This window comes from Oryza sativa, chromosome 3 (assembly GCF_034140825.1).
Source record: "Oryza sativa Japonica Group chromosome 3, ASM3414082v1".
Classification (NCBI taxonomy): Eukaryota; Viridiplantae; Streptophyta; class Magnoliopsida; order Poales; family Poaceae; genus Oryza; species Oryza sativa.
In genome coordinates, this window is record NC_089037.1 from 927,041 (window position 1) to 942,538 (window position 15,498).

The window sequence follows — 15,498 nt, forward strand, 5'->3', positions numbered from 1 at the left end:
AAACTCTTCGCAAAAGGATGCAAACTCATTGGAAAAATACTCCCCACCTCTATCAGACCTCAACCGTTTGATTTTCCTTTCAAGTTGGTTTTCTACCTCAGCTTTATAGATTTTAAAGTAATGCAATGCCTCATCCTTTGTTTTCAATAGATACACATAGCAAAATCTAGTGCAATCATCTATCAGTGTCATGAAATATTTCTTTCCCCCTTTAGTCAACAAGCCGTTCATTTCGCACAAATCGGAATGAACAAGTTCTAGAGGTGCCAAATTCCTCGCCTCAGATGCCTTGTGAGGCTTGCGAGGTTGTTTCGATTGAACACAAGTATGGCACTTGGAACCTTTGACCAAAGTGAATTTTGGAATTAAACTCATGTTAGCTAAGCGCGTCATACAACCGAAATTCACATGACAGAGTCGTGAATGCCACACATTAGACTCATCATTCTCGCTAATATGGTTCACAGCATTATGATTATTACACATGTCATTCAAAGAAAAGCGGAACAAGCCTCCGCTGTCATAACCTTTTCCAACAAAAGTCCCATATTTAGATACGACACATTTATTGGACTCAAACACAAGTCTAAAACCTTCTCTACACAATAGAGAGCCGCTAACTAGATTCTTCTTTATTGAAGGGACATGCTGCACGTTCTTCAGCTGCACGGTCTTTCCCGAAATAAACTTCAGATCGACCGTACCAACACCATGAACAGCCGCAAGCAACCCGTTTCCCATCAACAAGGAGGAACCTCTCCCGACCTGATAAGAAGAAAACAGAGAAATGTCAGCACATACATGAATATTAGCACTAGTATCCACCCACCAATCAGGTGAATGAAAAACAGAGAGAACTGTAGGTAATATTTTACCGTACCCCGATGTTCCTCCGCCCTCGCTAATGACCATGTTGGCAGACTTCCTGTCTTTGCGCTCAGGACAGTCCTTGGCCCAATGCCCAGACTTGCCACACACAAAGCAGTCTCCCTTTGCCTTTCCCTTGCCTTTCTTCTTAAAATTGGTTGCAGCCTTGGGTTTGACATCAGGCTTGACTTTCATGTTGTTGTAGGATGCATGAGGGTTCTTCTTCTGTACCATATTGGCACTAGAACCTCCCTCAACCTTTTTGCCCCGCACGTCCTTTGCCCTCGCCTTCTCCTCAACACCTAAAGAGCCAATGAGATCAGGAACACTGAACTCTTGTCTCTTGTGCTTTAGAGAAGTGGCAAAGTCCGACTAAGAAGGTGGTAGTTTGGCAATAATGCCACCCGCCACAAACTTGTCCGGCAACTCACAGTTGTTGTTCTCAAGTTCCTTAGCCAACATCTGAATCTCATGAGCTTGTTCTACTACAGAACGGTCATCGACCATCTTGTAGTCATAGAACTGCTCCATGACATACAGCTCACTGCCGGCGTCAGAAACTCCGAACTTGGCCTCAAGTGCATCCCACATGTCCTTCCCAGAAGGCATGTGCATGTACACGTCCACTATGTTATCAGCGAGTACACTGATCAATGCTCCACGGAACAGGCAATCCGAAGCCTCGAACTTAGCCTCTTCCTCAGGAGAAAGAGGTGGTTCACTTCGTTTGCCCCGTGAAACATAGAAGCACTGCATCGCTGTCAACCACAATAGTGCACGTGCTTTCCATCTCTTATAGTTTGAACCATCAAAAGCATGTGGTTTCAGTGCAGCAGCAAAGCCAACTACCGAAAATGACCCATCAGGTTTTTGGATTGTTGGAAATATAGTCATTAATCGGCATATTTTAATCCAAAAAGTTAAAGCAATGATCATGGCATAAGCAGTGTAGGGTGATCTTAACATAACCAGTAGCATACTATGCGCATCATGAATGTCAGGAACAGGAACATACCAGTAACGCGATAACATGCTAGAGGCATCATGTAGAACAGGAACAAGAACATAGCGCACATAGTATAGCATCATGTAGAACAGGAACAAGAACATAGCGCACATAGTATAGCATCATGTAGAACAGGAACAAGAACATAGCGCCCATAGTATAGCAATAGCGCTAACAATGGGAACAGGAATAGCGCTATGGTGAGGCAGAATTGCCTCCGTTGTTGTTGTCGTTCACGGCACCTCCTGACGCACCAGCTCCTGTCGGCGGCGTACCACCTCCGCCAGCAGTGGCGGCGACAACTCCAGACATGGCGATGAGCAATCGTGCGGGAGGCACTCCCCAAAAACCTGATCATCCACCTACCCGGTGCAGATCTCAGGCGAAGGTGTGGTTTCGGAGGCACTGCTCCTTCCAAACGCCGCCAGCCAGTCACGCCACGCCCACGCCCACGCCCCGGCGCGCGCGCGCGCGTGTGGCATTCCGACCCCCACCTCAACTGGTCAACAGGGAGCCTCCAATAACTCCCTATTTAGGTTGAGATATTTCTCGCTTAAATCCTGAGGTGGTATTATTATCCTCAACATTTATTATGGGCCTTTGAGATTTAATATTATAAGTTGGGCCTAGCCCAATTATTCTAACATTCTTAAGGCTAAAGCTAAGACCTAGTCAAATTGTTTCAGCTTAATCTAAAGTGGGAGTGAAGCTGGCTAAAGCGCTATTACAAAATGAATTATAAAAATGGAGCTGTGTTTAAACTGCTCTAGAATTTAACTCCAAATTTAAATTTTAAAATTAAATTTAGAAGTTGGAATTCTATCAAACGAACGAATGTAGGCTGTGTTTAGTTTCTGAAATTAGGAAGAAGTTTAGAAAGTTGATAGTTTGGAAAAAAAAGTTAAGAGTTTATATGTGTGTAATAAAGTTTTGGATATGATGGAAAGTTAGGAGTTGGAGGAAAGTTAAGTGTGACCTAAACACAGCCATATTAGTTCCAAGTAATGCTCCGCGGCCTCCGCCTCCGCAACTCCGCGTTAGCATATCACCGGCGACCGTGGAAGAACCACCAACCAACGCCACACAATGCCTCCACGCACTGACCACTCGTGCTACGACAATATCTGGCGCTCGCCCGGTCAAACACCACAAGGCCACCCTCCCGCCAAGCAATTAACCAACCAGTACAACTAGTATTCCGCATTCCACTCGATGCACCCGTCCAAACCACGGGGGTAGGTGAGTGGTCACTCACCAACTTTTTTCTCTCTCTCTCTCTGGAGAATTGAGCGCGAGAGCCGGTCAGCCGTTCGATCGGCCGGGTCACCCACCAACACACGCAACGGCGTAATCACACGCTTATAAGTAGCGGTGGTTGACGCCTGCGCTCGGTAGCGGGTGAGCAAGCAAGCCGATCGGCAGCCACACCGCATATCATACACTCATACACATTTCGCTCGACCGATCCGCGCGCGCACGGAGAAGATGTGGGTGACGTCGATGCCGCAGGTGTGGGACGAGGAGGGGGTGGCGAAGGGCAGCGTGGTGACGCCGGCGCCGGCGACGGCGCTGCTGGGGTCGCTCGCGGGATGGATGTCCCGCGCCGTCGAGCCGCCGGCGCCGAGGCCGTGCGGCACGGAGGGTGGCCCGCCGGTGACCGCGACGAGGCTGAGGCTGCGCGACGGCCGCCACCTCGCCTACTGCGAGAGCGGCGTCCCCAAGGAGGAGGCCCGCTTCAAGGTCGTCTTCTCCCACGGCTTCACCGGCTCCCGCGAGGACAGCGTCCGCGCCTCCCAGGTAAACATAGCCCATCCACATCCATGTCTACATGTCCCTCTTCTCCTTAATCTGATTTCATCTCTTCCATCACAAATGCATGCACGATCTTCTCTGTAGTTCGAACTTTTCTTGACATACAGTACCTTGTAGATGTATTAGGTCGTGTTCTTGATTTCATCTTTCTAACTTCACCACTCTCATTTTCCCGCACATATTTAACATTTATAAACTGCTAATTAGTGTATTTTTTAGAAAAATTATATGAAAATTGCTCAAAAATACATATCAATCTATTTTTAAGTCTTTTTAAGCTAATATTTAATTAATTAAATGATAATAAGTTGCTCCGTTTTACATTTCTGGAGAAGAGTTCCCAATCATAACACAATAAAACAGCCTTGTTGATCGCCTTGTGGGCAGTCTATTGGATTATGAAATACGAATATATTAGTAAGAAATGGAAGAGAGAACGCGAGTATTTACAACTCAAAAGACTTTGCTTTGATTTTTTTTTCTTTTTAGTGGTAGTGACTGCTAACTAATCATGAAAGTCCCTTAGCTTAGCTAGCTCTCTGGCACGAAAGAGACTGTCGGTGACCGCAAAGGTGTACTGGAGGAAAAGGTCGGGTATGAGCTGGTGGGTGTTCGGTGGCTTCTAAGAATCAATTTGCCCGGTGGAACAGAGCTTTCTTTGAGCATAAAAAATTTGCTGTGCAAGTCTCTCTTGGAAAAAGTCTTTCATGAATGTTAGGTCGCGGTTGCTGTGTATCGGTTTGTCTAGATCAGCCCAACTGTACCAACAGCTGTATCTAAAACTCCCAATAATCTCACCAGCAGCAACAACTCAGATACATTCATGGTGGTAGGGCCAGATTAAGTATATTTATAGTTCAGTTGATGTGCTGCCATGAACCCGGCCAGATCATAGGATCAATTCTTTTGTTAAGCTAGCTTGCGCCTTACTGGATCCGTGCCTGTATCAGTATAAGGAGCTTTTGCTTTCGACCATCCAAAATTCCAAATGGTTAGCTGCCTGTAAGCGTCTGATTACTGCTCTCTGGAGTAATGGACAAATGTCATTTGTGTAGAGCCTACGCGTCCTGAAGTGTCGTGTACTCTGTCTCGGCTAAAAATTTAGCCGTATTCGACGGAATCTTCTTTCACACTGTTATTAGGAGTTACAGTAAGGTTAGGTACAGAAATATACCAGCATGGATGGCCACACGTTTTCTTTTCTTACCTGGAAGCAAACACTATCATGTTCCACTCCAAGTGCGGTGAACTCCTGCTATTGTCAGTTCCACTGTTCATATGGAGAGTAAAAATTGGATATGTTTAGTTCTCCTCGAACTTTCAGAAATTTCGTCACATCAAATATTTAGACACATGTATATAGCATTAAATGTGGACGAGTAAAAAAACCAATTACACAGTTTGCATGTAAATTGCGAGTCAAATTTTTTGAGTTTAATTACGTCATGATTTGACAATATGGTGCTACAGTAAACATTTGCTAATGACAGATTAATTAGGCTTAATAGATTCGTCTCTTAGCTTACAGGCGGAATCTGTAATTTATTTTGTTATTAATCTATATTTAATACTTTAAATATGTGTCCGTATACTTTAAAAAAAAAATTGGCCGTACAACTAAATACCGTTGGGTAGTTGGGTAGTTACCTGGGTACTTACCTTCCCTGTTATTCCTCCTCCATCTTGCATAACCAACTTAAGGACCCGTAACTTACAAGAAAAAAGCAAAAAAAAGGAAGAATAGTCTAAAGGCACTCCCAAATTAACACGTACTACTAATACTAGATACGCTACCGTACCACTCAAGGCCACATGGCCAGGTCATTCAGATTTTTTTAAAAAACAAAAAATCATTCAGTGTCTTGTTGTTTGTCTGTCCACGTGAATTCAGGTTAGGAAAATTGACCTTTTAGCTCCGTTCCGAATCGTAATATTCTCTCGAACACCGTTGATTTGATATAGTGTCAATCATTTGTTTTGTTTAAAAATTTCGATGAGCATCAGCCTTACCCATCCCCATACTAACCTTTGACGAGCAGCAGTTCTCCTCAACGTGCTTCCCACCGACTGGCCCCCTAGAAGACCAGGCAACTCTTCTAGATAGTCTGGGTCCTAATTTTTCATTCTGTGTATGTTTAGGTATTGCTTATTAGTAATTAAAAAATAATTTATAATTAAAACTTTTATATACGTATCTTTAACGATTTAAACGATTTAAAGTCAAATGTTATAAAATCAACTATAATAAAAAATACATAATATTAAGTTTTAAAATTTAAACTTTACTCTCTCCGTCCCAAGATAAGTGTAGTTTTGCACTATTCATTTTTAACGTTTAACCGTTCGTTTTATTTGAAATGTTTTTATAATTAATATTTTTATTATCATTAGATGATAAAATATGAATAGTATTTTATGCGTAACTAATTTTTTTTTAATTTTTTTATAAATTTTTTAAATAAGACATACGGTCAAACATTAGAAACGGATATCTATGACTCGCTTATTTTGGGACGGAGTTAGAATATAATAATATGCGTACATGAAAATAAGCCAAAAAAGGGGCTGCCCGTCCTTGGAATTCCGGGGAGAAAACTGTTAACTTCACGTCAACCTAGGCTGGATCGCACGCCACGTTTCTGCTCCTACTAAAACCGTACGGCTGTATGAGTATAGCGCAAAACTAGCCCCACCTACCTACCCAGCCAGCAAGAACGAGACGTGGCCGGCGCCCGAACCCGCCGGAGCAATGGAGCTGCTGACCACGGCGCCGATGCTGAACTGCGCCGCCAAGAGGGCGGGCGGGTCCGCCCTGGGCCCGCTGGCCGACGCGCTGGGCAGCTGGATCGCCCGCGCCGTGGTGCCGCCGCCGCCGCCGCCGCGGATCTGCGGGTCGCCCGGTGGGCCGCCCGTGGCGGCGCCCCGGGTGCGGCTGAGGGACGGGAGGCACCTGGCGTACGCGGAGTCCGGCGTGCGGAAGGAGGACGCGCGGTACAAGGTCGTCTTCTCCCACGGGTTCACCGGCTCCCGCCTCGACTCCGTCCGCCCCTCGCCGGTCGGTCAGCCTGCACTGCCACTCCCCCCGGGTTTGCTAATTTTGGGTTCCCTTTTCTGGCTTGCTATGGCGCGAAATCGGGAATGGCGCCAAGGCAGGGTTACGACGGAATCGATGCTAGAGTAGATGGGGAATATACATTGGAAAGGCTGTAGCTTTTTTGGTTCAAAAGATTATTTCATGAATGTAGTCGCAGCAGACCGATTAAATCCCCAAATTCAGTTTTTTTTTATGCTTGATTTATCTTATAACTGCCTGTTTTTGTTGTTCACATCACTCAATTGCTGTCACATTTCCCTCCTGATTGGCCTAATTGCTTCATGGCATCTTGTTGCCCACTTTAATCGCCTGGAAAGATGATATGGATTCTGTCGGTGGCAGCGAATTGCAATTCTAGCCTAGGACTTTTCAAGACAACGCTTTAGTTTTAGAGATAGCTAAATCCAAGTCAACCTATCCAATTTAGGATGTTGAGTAGAATATGTTTTTTCAATTCTTAAATATGATTTGTTAGTTTCATGACTGACCATGTACAAATGCCATGCTCAACTTCAGATTTCTTTTCCTAATTGTTGAGTTTGTCAATTGTCAGTGCCAGATTTTCATTTTCCAGTTGACCTTGTCATATGAATGGCTGGACTCTAGATGTTCTCTTCGAACGTTAACTGTTCCCATTTTCTTATTTAACTTTATATATCCTATTGCCCATTCATTCTGCATTGTGGCGCATACCAACTCATAAACTTGATGTGATTTTCAGGAGGTGGCTGAGGAGTTGGGCGTGTACATGGTAGGCTTTGATCGCGCTGGATATGGTGAGAGTGATCCAAACCCCAATCGGTCTGTGAAGAGCGCTGCCCTCGATGTTGAGGAGCTTGCGGACGCTCTAGGATTAGGCCCCAAGTTCTATGTGATCGGTATCTCCCTCGGCTGCCATGCTGTTTGGGGCGCCCTCAAGTACATCCCAGAAAGGTGAGCAACACAGTGCCTGCCAAAAGTGTCAAACACGTCCAGTAATGTAACAAATCAAGCAGTAGGTTGGTGTCAAGAAGAGTGACTGACAATAGCGGTCATTGTTGTGCGTACAGGATTGCTGGAGCGGCCATGATGGCACCGGTGGTGAACTACTGGTGGCCGGGGTTCCCTACCGATCTGGCTGCCGAGGTGTACAACAAGCAGGAAGTGGGTGACCAGTGGGCGCTGCGTGTTTCACACCATGCACCCAGCATCCTCCACTGGTGGATGGAGCAGAGCTGGCTTCCCACCTCCACCGTCGTGGCTGGCACCACTCCCCTCCCCAACAAGCGTGATGCCGAGATCCGCAAAAATATGAAGGCGGATGGCTCGTTCCAGAAGGTCAGTCCACGTTGCTTCCATTTCAGCTAGCATTCCGTTGTCACTACAAGCTAAAGTTGTGATGCTCTTATTGGAGTATATGTCAAGTCTTAACATTTTTTGCATGTGGTTTTGTAGAAAATGGACTTGGCGACACAACAAGGCATTCATGAGTCGTACTACCGTGACATGATGGTGATGTTCGGCAAGTGGGAGTTTGACCCGATGAGCTTGCCGAAGCCGCCATGCCCTGTGCATATCTGGCAGGGCGACGAGGACGGGCTTGTGCCGGTGGTGTTGCAGAGATACCTCGTTAGCCGGCTCAGCTGGGCGAACTACCATGAGCTCCCCGGAACCGGGCACTTCCTGTCTGCGGTTCCCGGGCTTGGAGACACCGTTCTTAGGACCATTTTCGGTTGAGTATATGTAGCAGTCAGAAGAAGCAACAGTTCAGAATGCTGATACTAAGTTATAGTGTCCCACCCGGTACATTACTTCGTTTAAATGGTAAGGCTGTTCGTTACTCGCTGATTAGCGATGATGATGATATAGATGAAAGGGCAGTGTAAAATGAGCTGCTCTGTTTTTTTTTTGTTTTTTTGGTGTAAAATGGCGTGGCCCAGATGCTACCCAAAAATGTTCTTTGACCTTGGAAAGAAAGTGATAGTATTATACAATGTGGACTCTTTTGTTTCGTACTCCTACATGTTACTACATCTCTACTTACGGTTTCAGCCTGCTCCAGTGGCCAGTGTCCATAACTCAGGGAAATTTTAGCCCATACAAAAGCCAGCAGCTCATGACAAGTGGCGTATGAACGAGGCGTTCCTAAGTTCTAGCACGGGGGGCACTGCTGAAACGCAAATTAGCAGTGTTCAGGTGGGCAACCGAATGCATTACCCAGTGAGACGGTGATGACGGAAAGCACACGGGTATGGGCGTACACAGGCAGCTCAGCTAGCCTGCTAGTACTAACACCGAAACAACAGCGATCGGAAGTCGGAAGCAGCCGAGAGCTGTCGGCTCTTTCAATGCGAGCATGGATCACGCGGGGTACTCGGCTTCTTTCTTTAAGACGGTGGGGGTGGGTGGATCACCCGTCACGGCCTCACCGAGTCACCGGACGCATCACGGTCGCGGTCGCGGCCTCACGGGTTGATAGCCGCTACGGCGCTACGAACAGCCGGACGCAGCAGTGCCAGTGCACTGCAGCACGCGGAAGGCGGATCCCCGCACGCGCACCTCCCTCTGCCGCGGTGGGCTTACAGTTACTCCGTGGGACTGGGCTGAATTTCAAAGGCCTCCAATGGCTCTTTTTACAAGCTGTGCGCCGTATGTATGGCTGTTTATTTTGCACGAAATTTAACAATGTGACCCTTTCAAAAACTAATTTCGCAAATGAATTGTTGCTAAAACTTATTTCAAAAATAACCTTTTAGTTTAATATCTAATTGTATGACGCTGAACTTAAACATATCAGCGCCAAATAGCACGGCACTGAATACACGTTGGCACACCGACTCAGCCTCCCATCCACGGTGGCACAACATTCAGAGCCAGTTGACATGGCGTTGAGGTGTCTAAGTTCAGCGTCATACGATTTGGCGCTGAACAAAAGGGTCATTTTTAAAATAAGTTTTGACAACGGTTCATTTGCGAAATTAGTTTTTGGAAAGAGTCAAATTGTTAAATTTTGTGGTTTATTTTGCCGGATAAGTTTCAACTTCAACTCTTTTTTCCTTTTTCTTGGTCGAGCCGGCAAAGAAAGCGGCTGAAGTTTATTAAGATTTAGGGAAAGAGTTTAGGATATACAACAGCCATAAGGCCTGCTACATAAAAAAAAAACAGATTTACACTCTAAGTTCCTCCCAGCAACATGCTTTGCCGTGGAGTGTAATCCGAGATGAAACACAGAGTTCTCTTGCTGGTTATTGTGCCAGGTAAATTTCAACTTCAACTTGCTGTTTATTATGCTGGTAAATCTCAATTTCAAACTTGCTGGTTTGTTATGCACTTTTTATACGACACATCTTGCATAAACCAATGGTTTCGTTCTCAGTAACATATATGCACGGAGCAATCGATTCAGCCACACAATATTACAATTCAGGATGGGAATGATTAGGGTCGATCCATTTATCCACTAAACCTATCCGTAAATTTGTGTTAACGGATTTGTAGGGTCGCTCCAAAAAATATAAATGGATCAAACGGATCAAACCATTAGAACCTAATGTTCAAGGGGTTCGACCCAAAATGACTTCACATGTATAAATGTTTCAAAAAATTGTATAAAGTTGCTTCGCTATATAATAATTCATTCCTACAAAATTCAACTAAATTTAACAAGTTTTCATAGGGTGAACGTGAGTTTAAAAATTTTGGGTCCGAGTTTTACATGTAACTGGAATTTTTGGGTCTTAGCAACGCATCGTGGGCCCCACATGTATAAAAGGCTCAAAATTTACACAAAGTTGCTTCTCTGTGCAATAAATTATCCCACCAAAATTCGACTGAATTCGATAAGTTTTTATAGTGTGAACGCGAGTTTAAAAATTTTGGGTCCGAGTTTTACACACGTATAACTAGAATTTTTGGGTCCTAGTAATGCATCGTGGGCCCCACTTGTATAAAGGGCTCAAAATTTATACAAAGTTGCTTCTCTGTGCAATAAATTATCCCACCAAAATTCAACTGAATTCGATAAGTTTTTATAGTGTGAACGCGAGTTTAAAAATTTTGGGTCCGAGTTTTACCCACATGTAATAAGAGTAGCCGATCCATTTGAATATCCATAGATAACCTATTGATATAATAGACTCATAGTGGATCGACCCTATTAAATCATGGATTAACGAACTCACTTAAAACGGTTTAGGTTCAATCCATATCCTAACCATTCCTATCCTGAATTACAATCAAATTGTACTAGATTAAAGAATCCTAAACAAAATTATCTCCCCGACACCCCTAGGGCCAGCCGACGGCTTTAATCATGCATCAGACAGCAGCATCTCGTCATTTGGAACGCAAGACACAGCTTTGCTAATCTGGCGTTACACCATCATCATCATACATATAACTTGTTAATTAGACTATCCGCAATCAGTAGCAGCAGCACTTTAACAGGGACAACAAAGATAATAATCCCCTAATGCACACACGCAGACACAGGACAAGACGATCCAGCACCGCAGCACAACGAACCAACACCTTATTCCAATTCTAATTCCAGTTCCAATCAGGATGAGCTAAGCCCAAGCTCGCACATGCACACGCGAGAATCGAATCGAACCCAATCCGGACGCGACCAACCGAGCGCACCACCCACCACCACCGCGCGCAGGAGGCCAAACCGACACCGAAACGAGCCGCGGCCGCCCACCCCGAGTGACTCGTCGAGCCAGCTATACTATACTATACCTTCCTTCCGCGACTACTCCGCGTCCGCCCCAAATGGCAACATGCGATGGCCAACTCACGCACGCGACGCGAGAAAAGACGGGAGAAACCCGCGTGCCGCATGTGTCCAGCCCGGGACGCCGAACCAACCAGCGGCAGCCCGGCCGTTTCGCCCTCCTCCCCTGCTCCTGCTCCTGCACTGCACTGCACTGCACATCGGCGCATGTAGCTGTTGGTTGGGTTGGGAATCGCTTGAAGCAAGGTACTAGGAGCTCGTCGTGCAGTTGGTTTTGTGTGCTACCGCGGCAAGAAACTGCTCGTCTCATCTGCATTGGTCCCTCCCTTTTGCCAGAACAGAATCGAGTTGGCCGTTTTCCATGGAGTGTGGGTCGCCGCCGTCGATGACCACCATTAGCATAGCCAGACAAAGAAGGTGTCAGTTGCTTTTTGGGTAAGGAATTGCGAGATGCTGCTACATGCGAATCGCTGAATCGCACACGCCTTGTCGGTGCCCTGCCAACCAAATTACAGTAAGGTGCGGCATACTGGCATCCGCGAAAAGATAAAGAAACCGAACCAATCTCTTGCTTTTTAATCATTGCGCAGGTAGTCTTAGCCTGGAAATTAGTTTCCAAAGGAAATCGTGACTTAATTAACACCATTTCTCTACCTTGATGCGATCCTTTAAACTAATAGAATAGCCGCTCCCACTACACCATGTGATCGGTATGCACCCTACCGTAAAAAGTCAACAGTAGCCATTCCACACAAATAGTACGCCCTGTGCATGCCATTCCTTTCGAGTAGTCAACGTGACACTACTGGGGTGAAATACAGGCTTCGTTCGATTCATCTTGGAGGAGGAAGATTTGTACGCCACACGAAACGAATAATATCATTAGCACATGATTAATTACAAAATAGATTTATTTGCTTTTTTAAAACTACTTTGATATAGATTTTCTTTTTTAAAAAAAAACTCATCATTTCAGAGTCTGAAAATTATTCTAACGTAAAACGAGTAAGTTGAAGTTTAGAGTTGAAGAATTGAGCATGACTTTCAATTCTTTAATTTGGACCAAATTTTAACATGCAAATTCGTTTTGCTAACTAGTGCTAGTTGTGTCTCGAAAACTAGCGCTAGTTGGTGAGATCTGGACCATTGATTTGATCTGCCGATTCAAACAACAACCGGGCAGGTCAAACTACTGTCACGAGACAGTAGTAACTGCGGGCGGCGCGCGCCCGCAACAATTCACACGACGAAGCAACCCGTCGTGCGCGCCGCGAGCCGTGTCGCGCCCGCTCGTTTATTTATTCCCGCCTCTCCCCCCGCGCATCTCGCCGTCCACCGCCTCACTCCATCCACCGCACCACCACCACTACCCTGCACCTCGATCAATTGAACGCGAGCAAGGAAAGAGAGAGAGCGAGAAAGAGAGCGGCAATGGCGACGTCGCACGCGGACGTGGAGAAGGGGGCGAGGAGGAAGGAGGTGGGGAAGGTGCCGTCGCCGCTGTACCCGCAGCACGAGGGGGAGAGGGAGTGGGTGCCGTGGATCGTCCCGTCGTTCCTCGTCGCCAACATCGTCGTCTTCGTCCTCACCATGTACGCCAACAACTGCCCCCTCCACACCCCGCCTCGCAGCGGCAAGTGCATCGCCCGCTTCCTCGGCCGCTTCTCCTTCCAGCCTCTCCACGAGAACCCGCTCCTCGGCCCCTCCTCCGCCACGTAAGTATATCAATCATTGCATCGATCTCCTGTACCCATTTCTTGACGAATTTGTTCGATCGATCGTCAATTAACTTCGTATATATTCAGACCTCAATATGATTCGAAAACTAATTCAACTTGCATTGGACTACCAGTAGGCCACCACACTTGAATCATATGTACAGAGTGGGGCGAACTGATTAAAGATGGATATGGATTGGTCTGTCCATTTCTGGACGAACTAATAATTTGGCATAGGGGATGCATGCATGCATGGGGTTGTTGATGCTTGATGATGAGATGGGGCCTGAGTGCCTGACACAATGTACTTGCTCCATCATGTTCTTGCAGGCTACAGAAGATGGGAGCACTTGTGTGGGACAAGGTCGTGCACGAGCACCAGGGCTATCGCCTCATCACCTCCATCTGGCTGCATGCCGGTGTTCTGCACCTGGTCGCCAACATGCTCAGCCTCATCTTCATCGGCCTGCGCCTTGAGCAGCAGTTCGGATACGGTAACAACTCACAACTGATACTATTTCCATCTCTCTCATTTTAATCAAGTATGCTAGTATTCGATTGCAACACAAAGATCTGAATTGGTGTTTCTTTCGCTGACGTTGCAGTACGAATTGGAGCGATCTACCTCCTGTCTGGCCTGGGCGGCAGCGTCCTGTCCTCTCTGTTCATCAGAAACCACATCTCGGTTGGTGCTTCAGGTGCTCTCTTTGGACTCCTCGGAGCCATGCTCTCGGAGCTTCTCACCAACTGGACCATTTACACCAACAAGGTACATACATGCACGCTTAATCTGAGCCATCTGCAATATCCAGTAACAATTCTTGCAAAATCCAGGCGTCTCACATGGCAGCGAATTGAATTAATTGGTACCGAATCTGCTGCAGGTCGCGGCCGTGATCACCCTCCTGTTCGTGATCGCGGTGAACCTGGCGCTCGGCATCCTCCCACACGTGAATAACTTCGCGCACATCGGCGGGTTCCTGACGGGTTTCCTGCTCGGATTCGTGCTGCTGATGCGGCCGCATTTCGGCTGGATGGAGCGCTACAGCCTCCCCTCCGGCAGCCCGTGCAGCTCCAAGAAGTACCTCGTCTACCAGTGGATCCTGCTTGCCATCGCCACTGCCCTCGTCATTGTCGGGTAAGAATTTCAGACCATTTAATTTTCAGTTTAAGCCGCCACAATTCACCAAGATCACGACACGCGTATTTCACTGTAGGAGATAGCACCAGAATTCTTAGTATTATTCATTATATGAAAGGAAGAAAAATAAAGGATACAGTAGATTGGTATGTGCGTTCTTGAGTGCGCCACATGCATGGATAGATTTTGACGCGCCAACTAAGTGGTGAGGCTGATCTGGGCTTGTTCTTGCACCCCAGATTCCTAGAGTGGCATTTGAAATGACAGCATCCAGAGCAGCACAACGCAAAGGCACAAACCGCACAACACCTCAACTTGCTATTTTCTTATGCACAGAAAAAATATTCCTAGATCATTATTGTAGTGCTAAGCTGGCCCCTTTCGTCGTCCATATTCCAATATAATAACGTGCTCGATTTGCCCTTTTTCTCCTCCAGCGTAGTAGCTAACATGCACCTAGATAACAGCCACGCTGTATACCATTTGCTATAGTTGTCGCAACCACTACGCTGACTAAGTTGTTGAGTTTCTGTCGGTGAATTTGGCAAAGTGGCAAGCAGGCCGAACTCATTCTTTCCGTGCTCTGTTCGTGTTGAACCTTTTGCAGATTCGCGGTTGGTATGACCATGCTCTTCCGCGGGGAGAACGCCAACGACAGCTGCCACTGGTGTCACTACCTCAGCTGTGTACCAACCTCCAGATGGACCTGCTCGAACTGAGAAATACAAGGAGGCCATGAACAAATTTTCTCTGTACTTTTTTTCTTTTTGCGTAATCCTGTATGATGCTGCAAACACATATTCTGTTTATCTGTAGATAGATTAAAGAAGGATTCTTGATCGATCGATCTCATACTGTAGGCAGGCTCGTCGGGGTCTTCCACTCTTCCTATCTCTTGTACAATTGATTCATTCTTTGTATTGCAATTATTGAGGCTTGGAATCTCTTCTGTCCCTGCATCACTTCTTCCAAATTAAAACATATCTTTGAACCTGTATGGACAAGCATTTAGCTACAGCTCGTCTACCACAAGCTGCCAGTTGGCATGTACGTTTACAGTATGGTCTAAAATTGTCAGCTTTGATCACCACATGTGAGAGATTCCATCACCAAGTGGATGGTAATCCATGCATATTCAATAGTACT

At 46.2% G+C, this 15,498-nt stretch overlaps 2 protein-coding genes across 3 annotated transcripts; both read left to right on the forward strand.

Moving 5' to 3' along the window:
• The first annotated feature begins 3,266 nt into the window (after positions 1-3,266).
• LOC9267662 (uncharacterized) lies at positions 3,267-8,773 on the forward strand. 2 transcript variants are annotated; one of them, XM_015777169.3, is made up of 4 exons: positions 3,267-6,740; positions 7,501-7,712; positions 7,829-8,096; positions 8,214-8,773. In XM_015777169.3, the coding sequence occupies exons 1-4, from the start codon at positions 6,435-6,437 to the stop codon at positions 8,493-8,495; spliced, it is 1,068 nt and encodes a 355-aa protein (XP_015632655.1). In that variant the 5' UTR covers positions 3,267-6,434; the 3' UTR covers positions 8,496-8,773. The 2 variants fall into 2 exon arrangements, with proteins under 2 accessions (XP_015632655.1, XP_015632654.1); XM_015777168.3 differs by having other exon boundaries at positions 3,267-3,670.
• Positions 8,774-12,820: 4,047 nt separating this feature from the next.
• Positions 12,821-15,296, forward strand: LOC4331402 (RHOMBOID-like protein 2). Its single transcript, XM_015776129.3, has 5 exons — positions 12,821-13,208; positions 13,542-13,705; positions 13,817-13,980; positions 14,096-14,349; positions 14,960-15,296. Exons 1-5 carry the CDS (start codon positions 12,925-12,927, stop codon positions 15,069-15,071), a joined length of 978 nt encoding a protein of 325 aa, XP_015631615.1. The 5' UTR covers positions 12,821-12,924; the 3' UTR covers positions 15,072-15,296.
• The last annotated feature ends 202 nt before the right edge of the window (positions 15,297-15,498 follow it).

Bases quoted from the DNA above. Each gene is read 5' to 3' on its own strand.
- LOC9267662 (XM_015777168.3), top strand. From the start codon at position 3,359: ATGTGGGTGACGTCGATGCCGCAGGTGTGGGACGAGGAGGGGGTGGCG. The intron at 3,671-7,500 runs GTAAACATAGCC...TGTGATTTTCAG, and splicing joins ACAGCGTCCGCGCCTCCCAG to GAGGTGGCTGAGGAGTTGGG. The intron at 7,713-7,828 runs GTGAGCAACACA...TTGTGCGTACAG, and splicing joins CTCAAGTACATCCCAGAAAG to GATTGCTGGAGCGGCCATGA.
- LOC4331402 (XM_015776129.3), top strand. From the start codon at position 12,925: ATGGCGACGTCGCACGCGGACGTGGAGAAGGGGGCGAGGAGGAAGGAG. The intron at 13,209-13,541 runs GTAAGTATATCA...ATGTTCTTGCAG, and splicing joins CTCGGCCCCTCCTCCGCCAC to GCTACAGAAGATGGGAGCAC. The intron at 14,350-14,959 runs GTAAGAATTTCA...AACCTTTTGCAG, and splicing joins ACTGCCCTCGTCATTGTCGG to ATTCGCGGTTGGTATGACCA.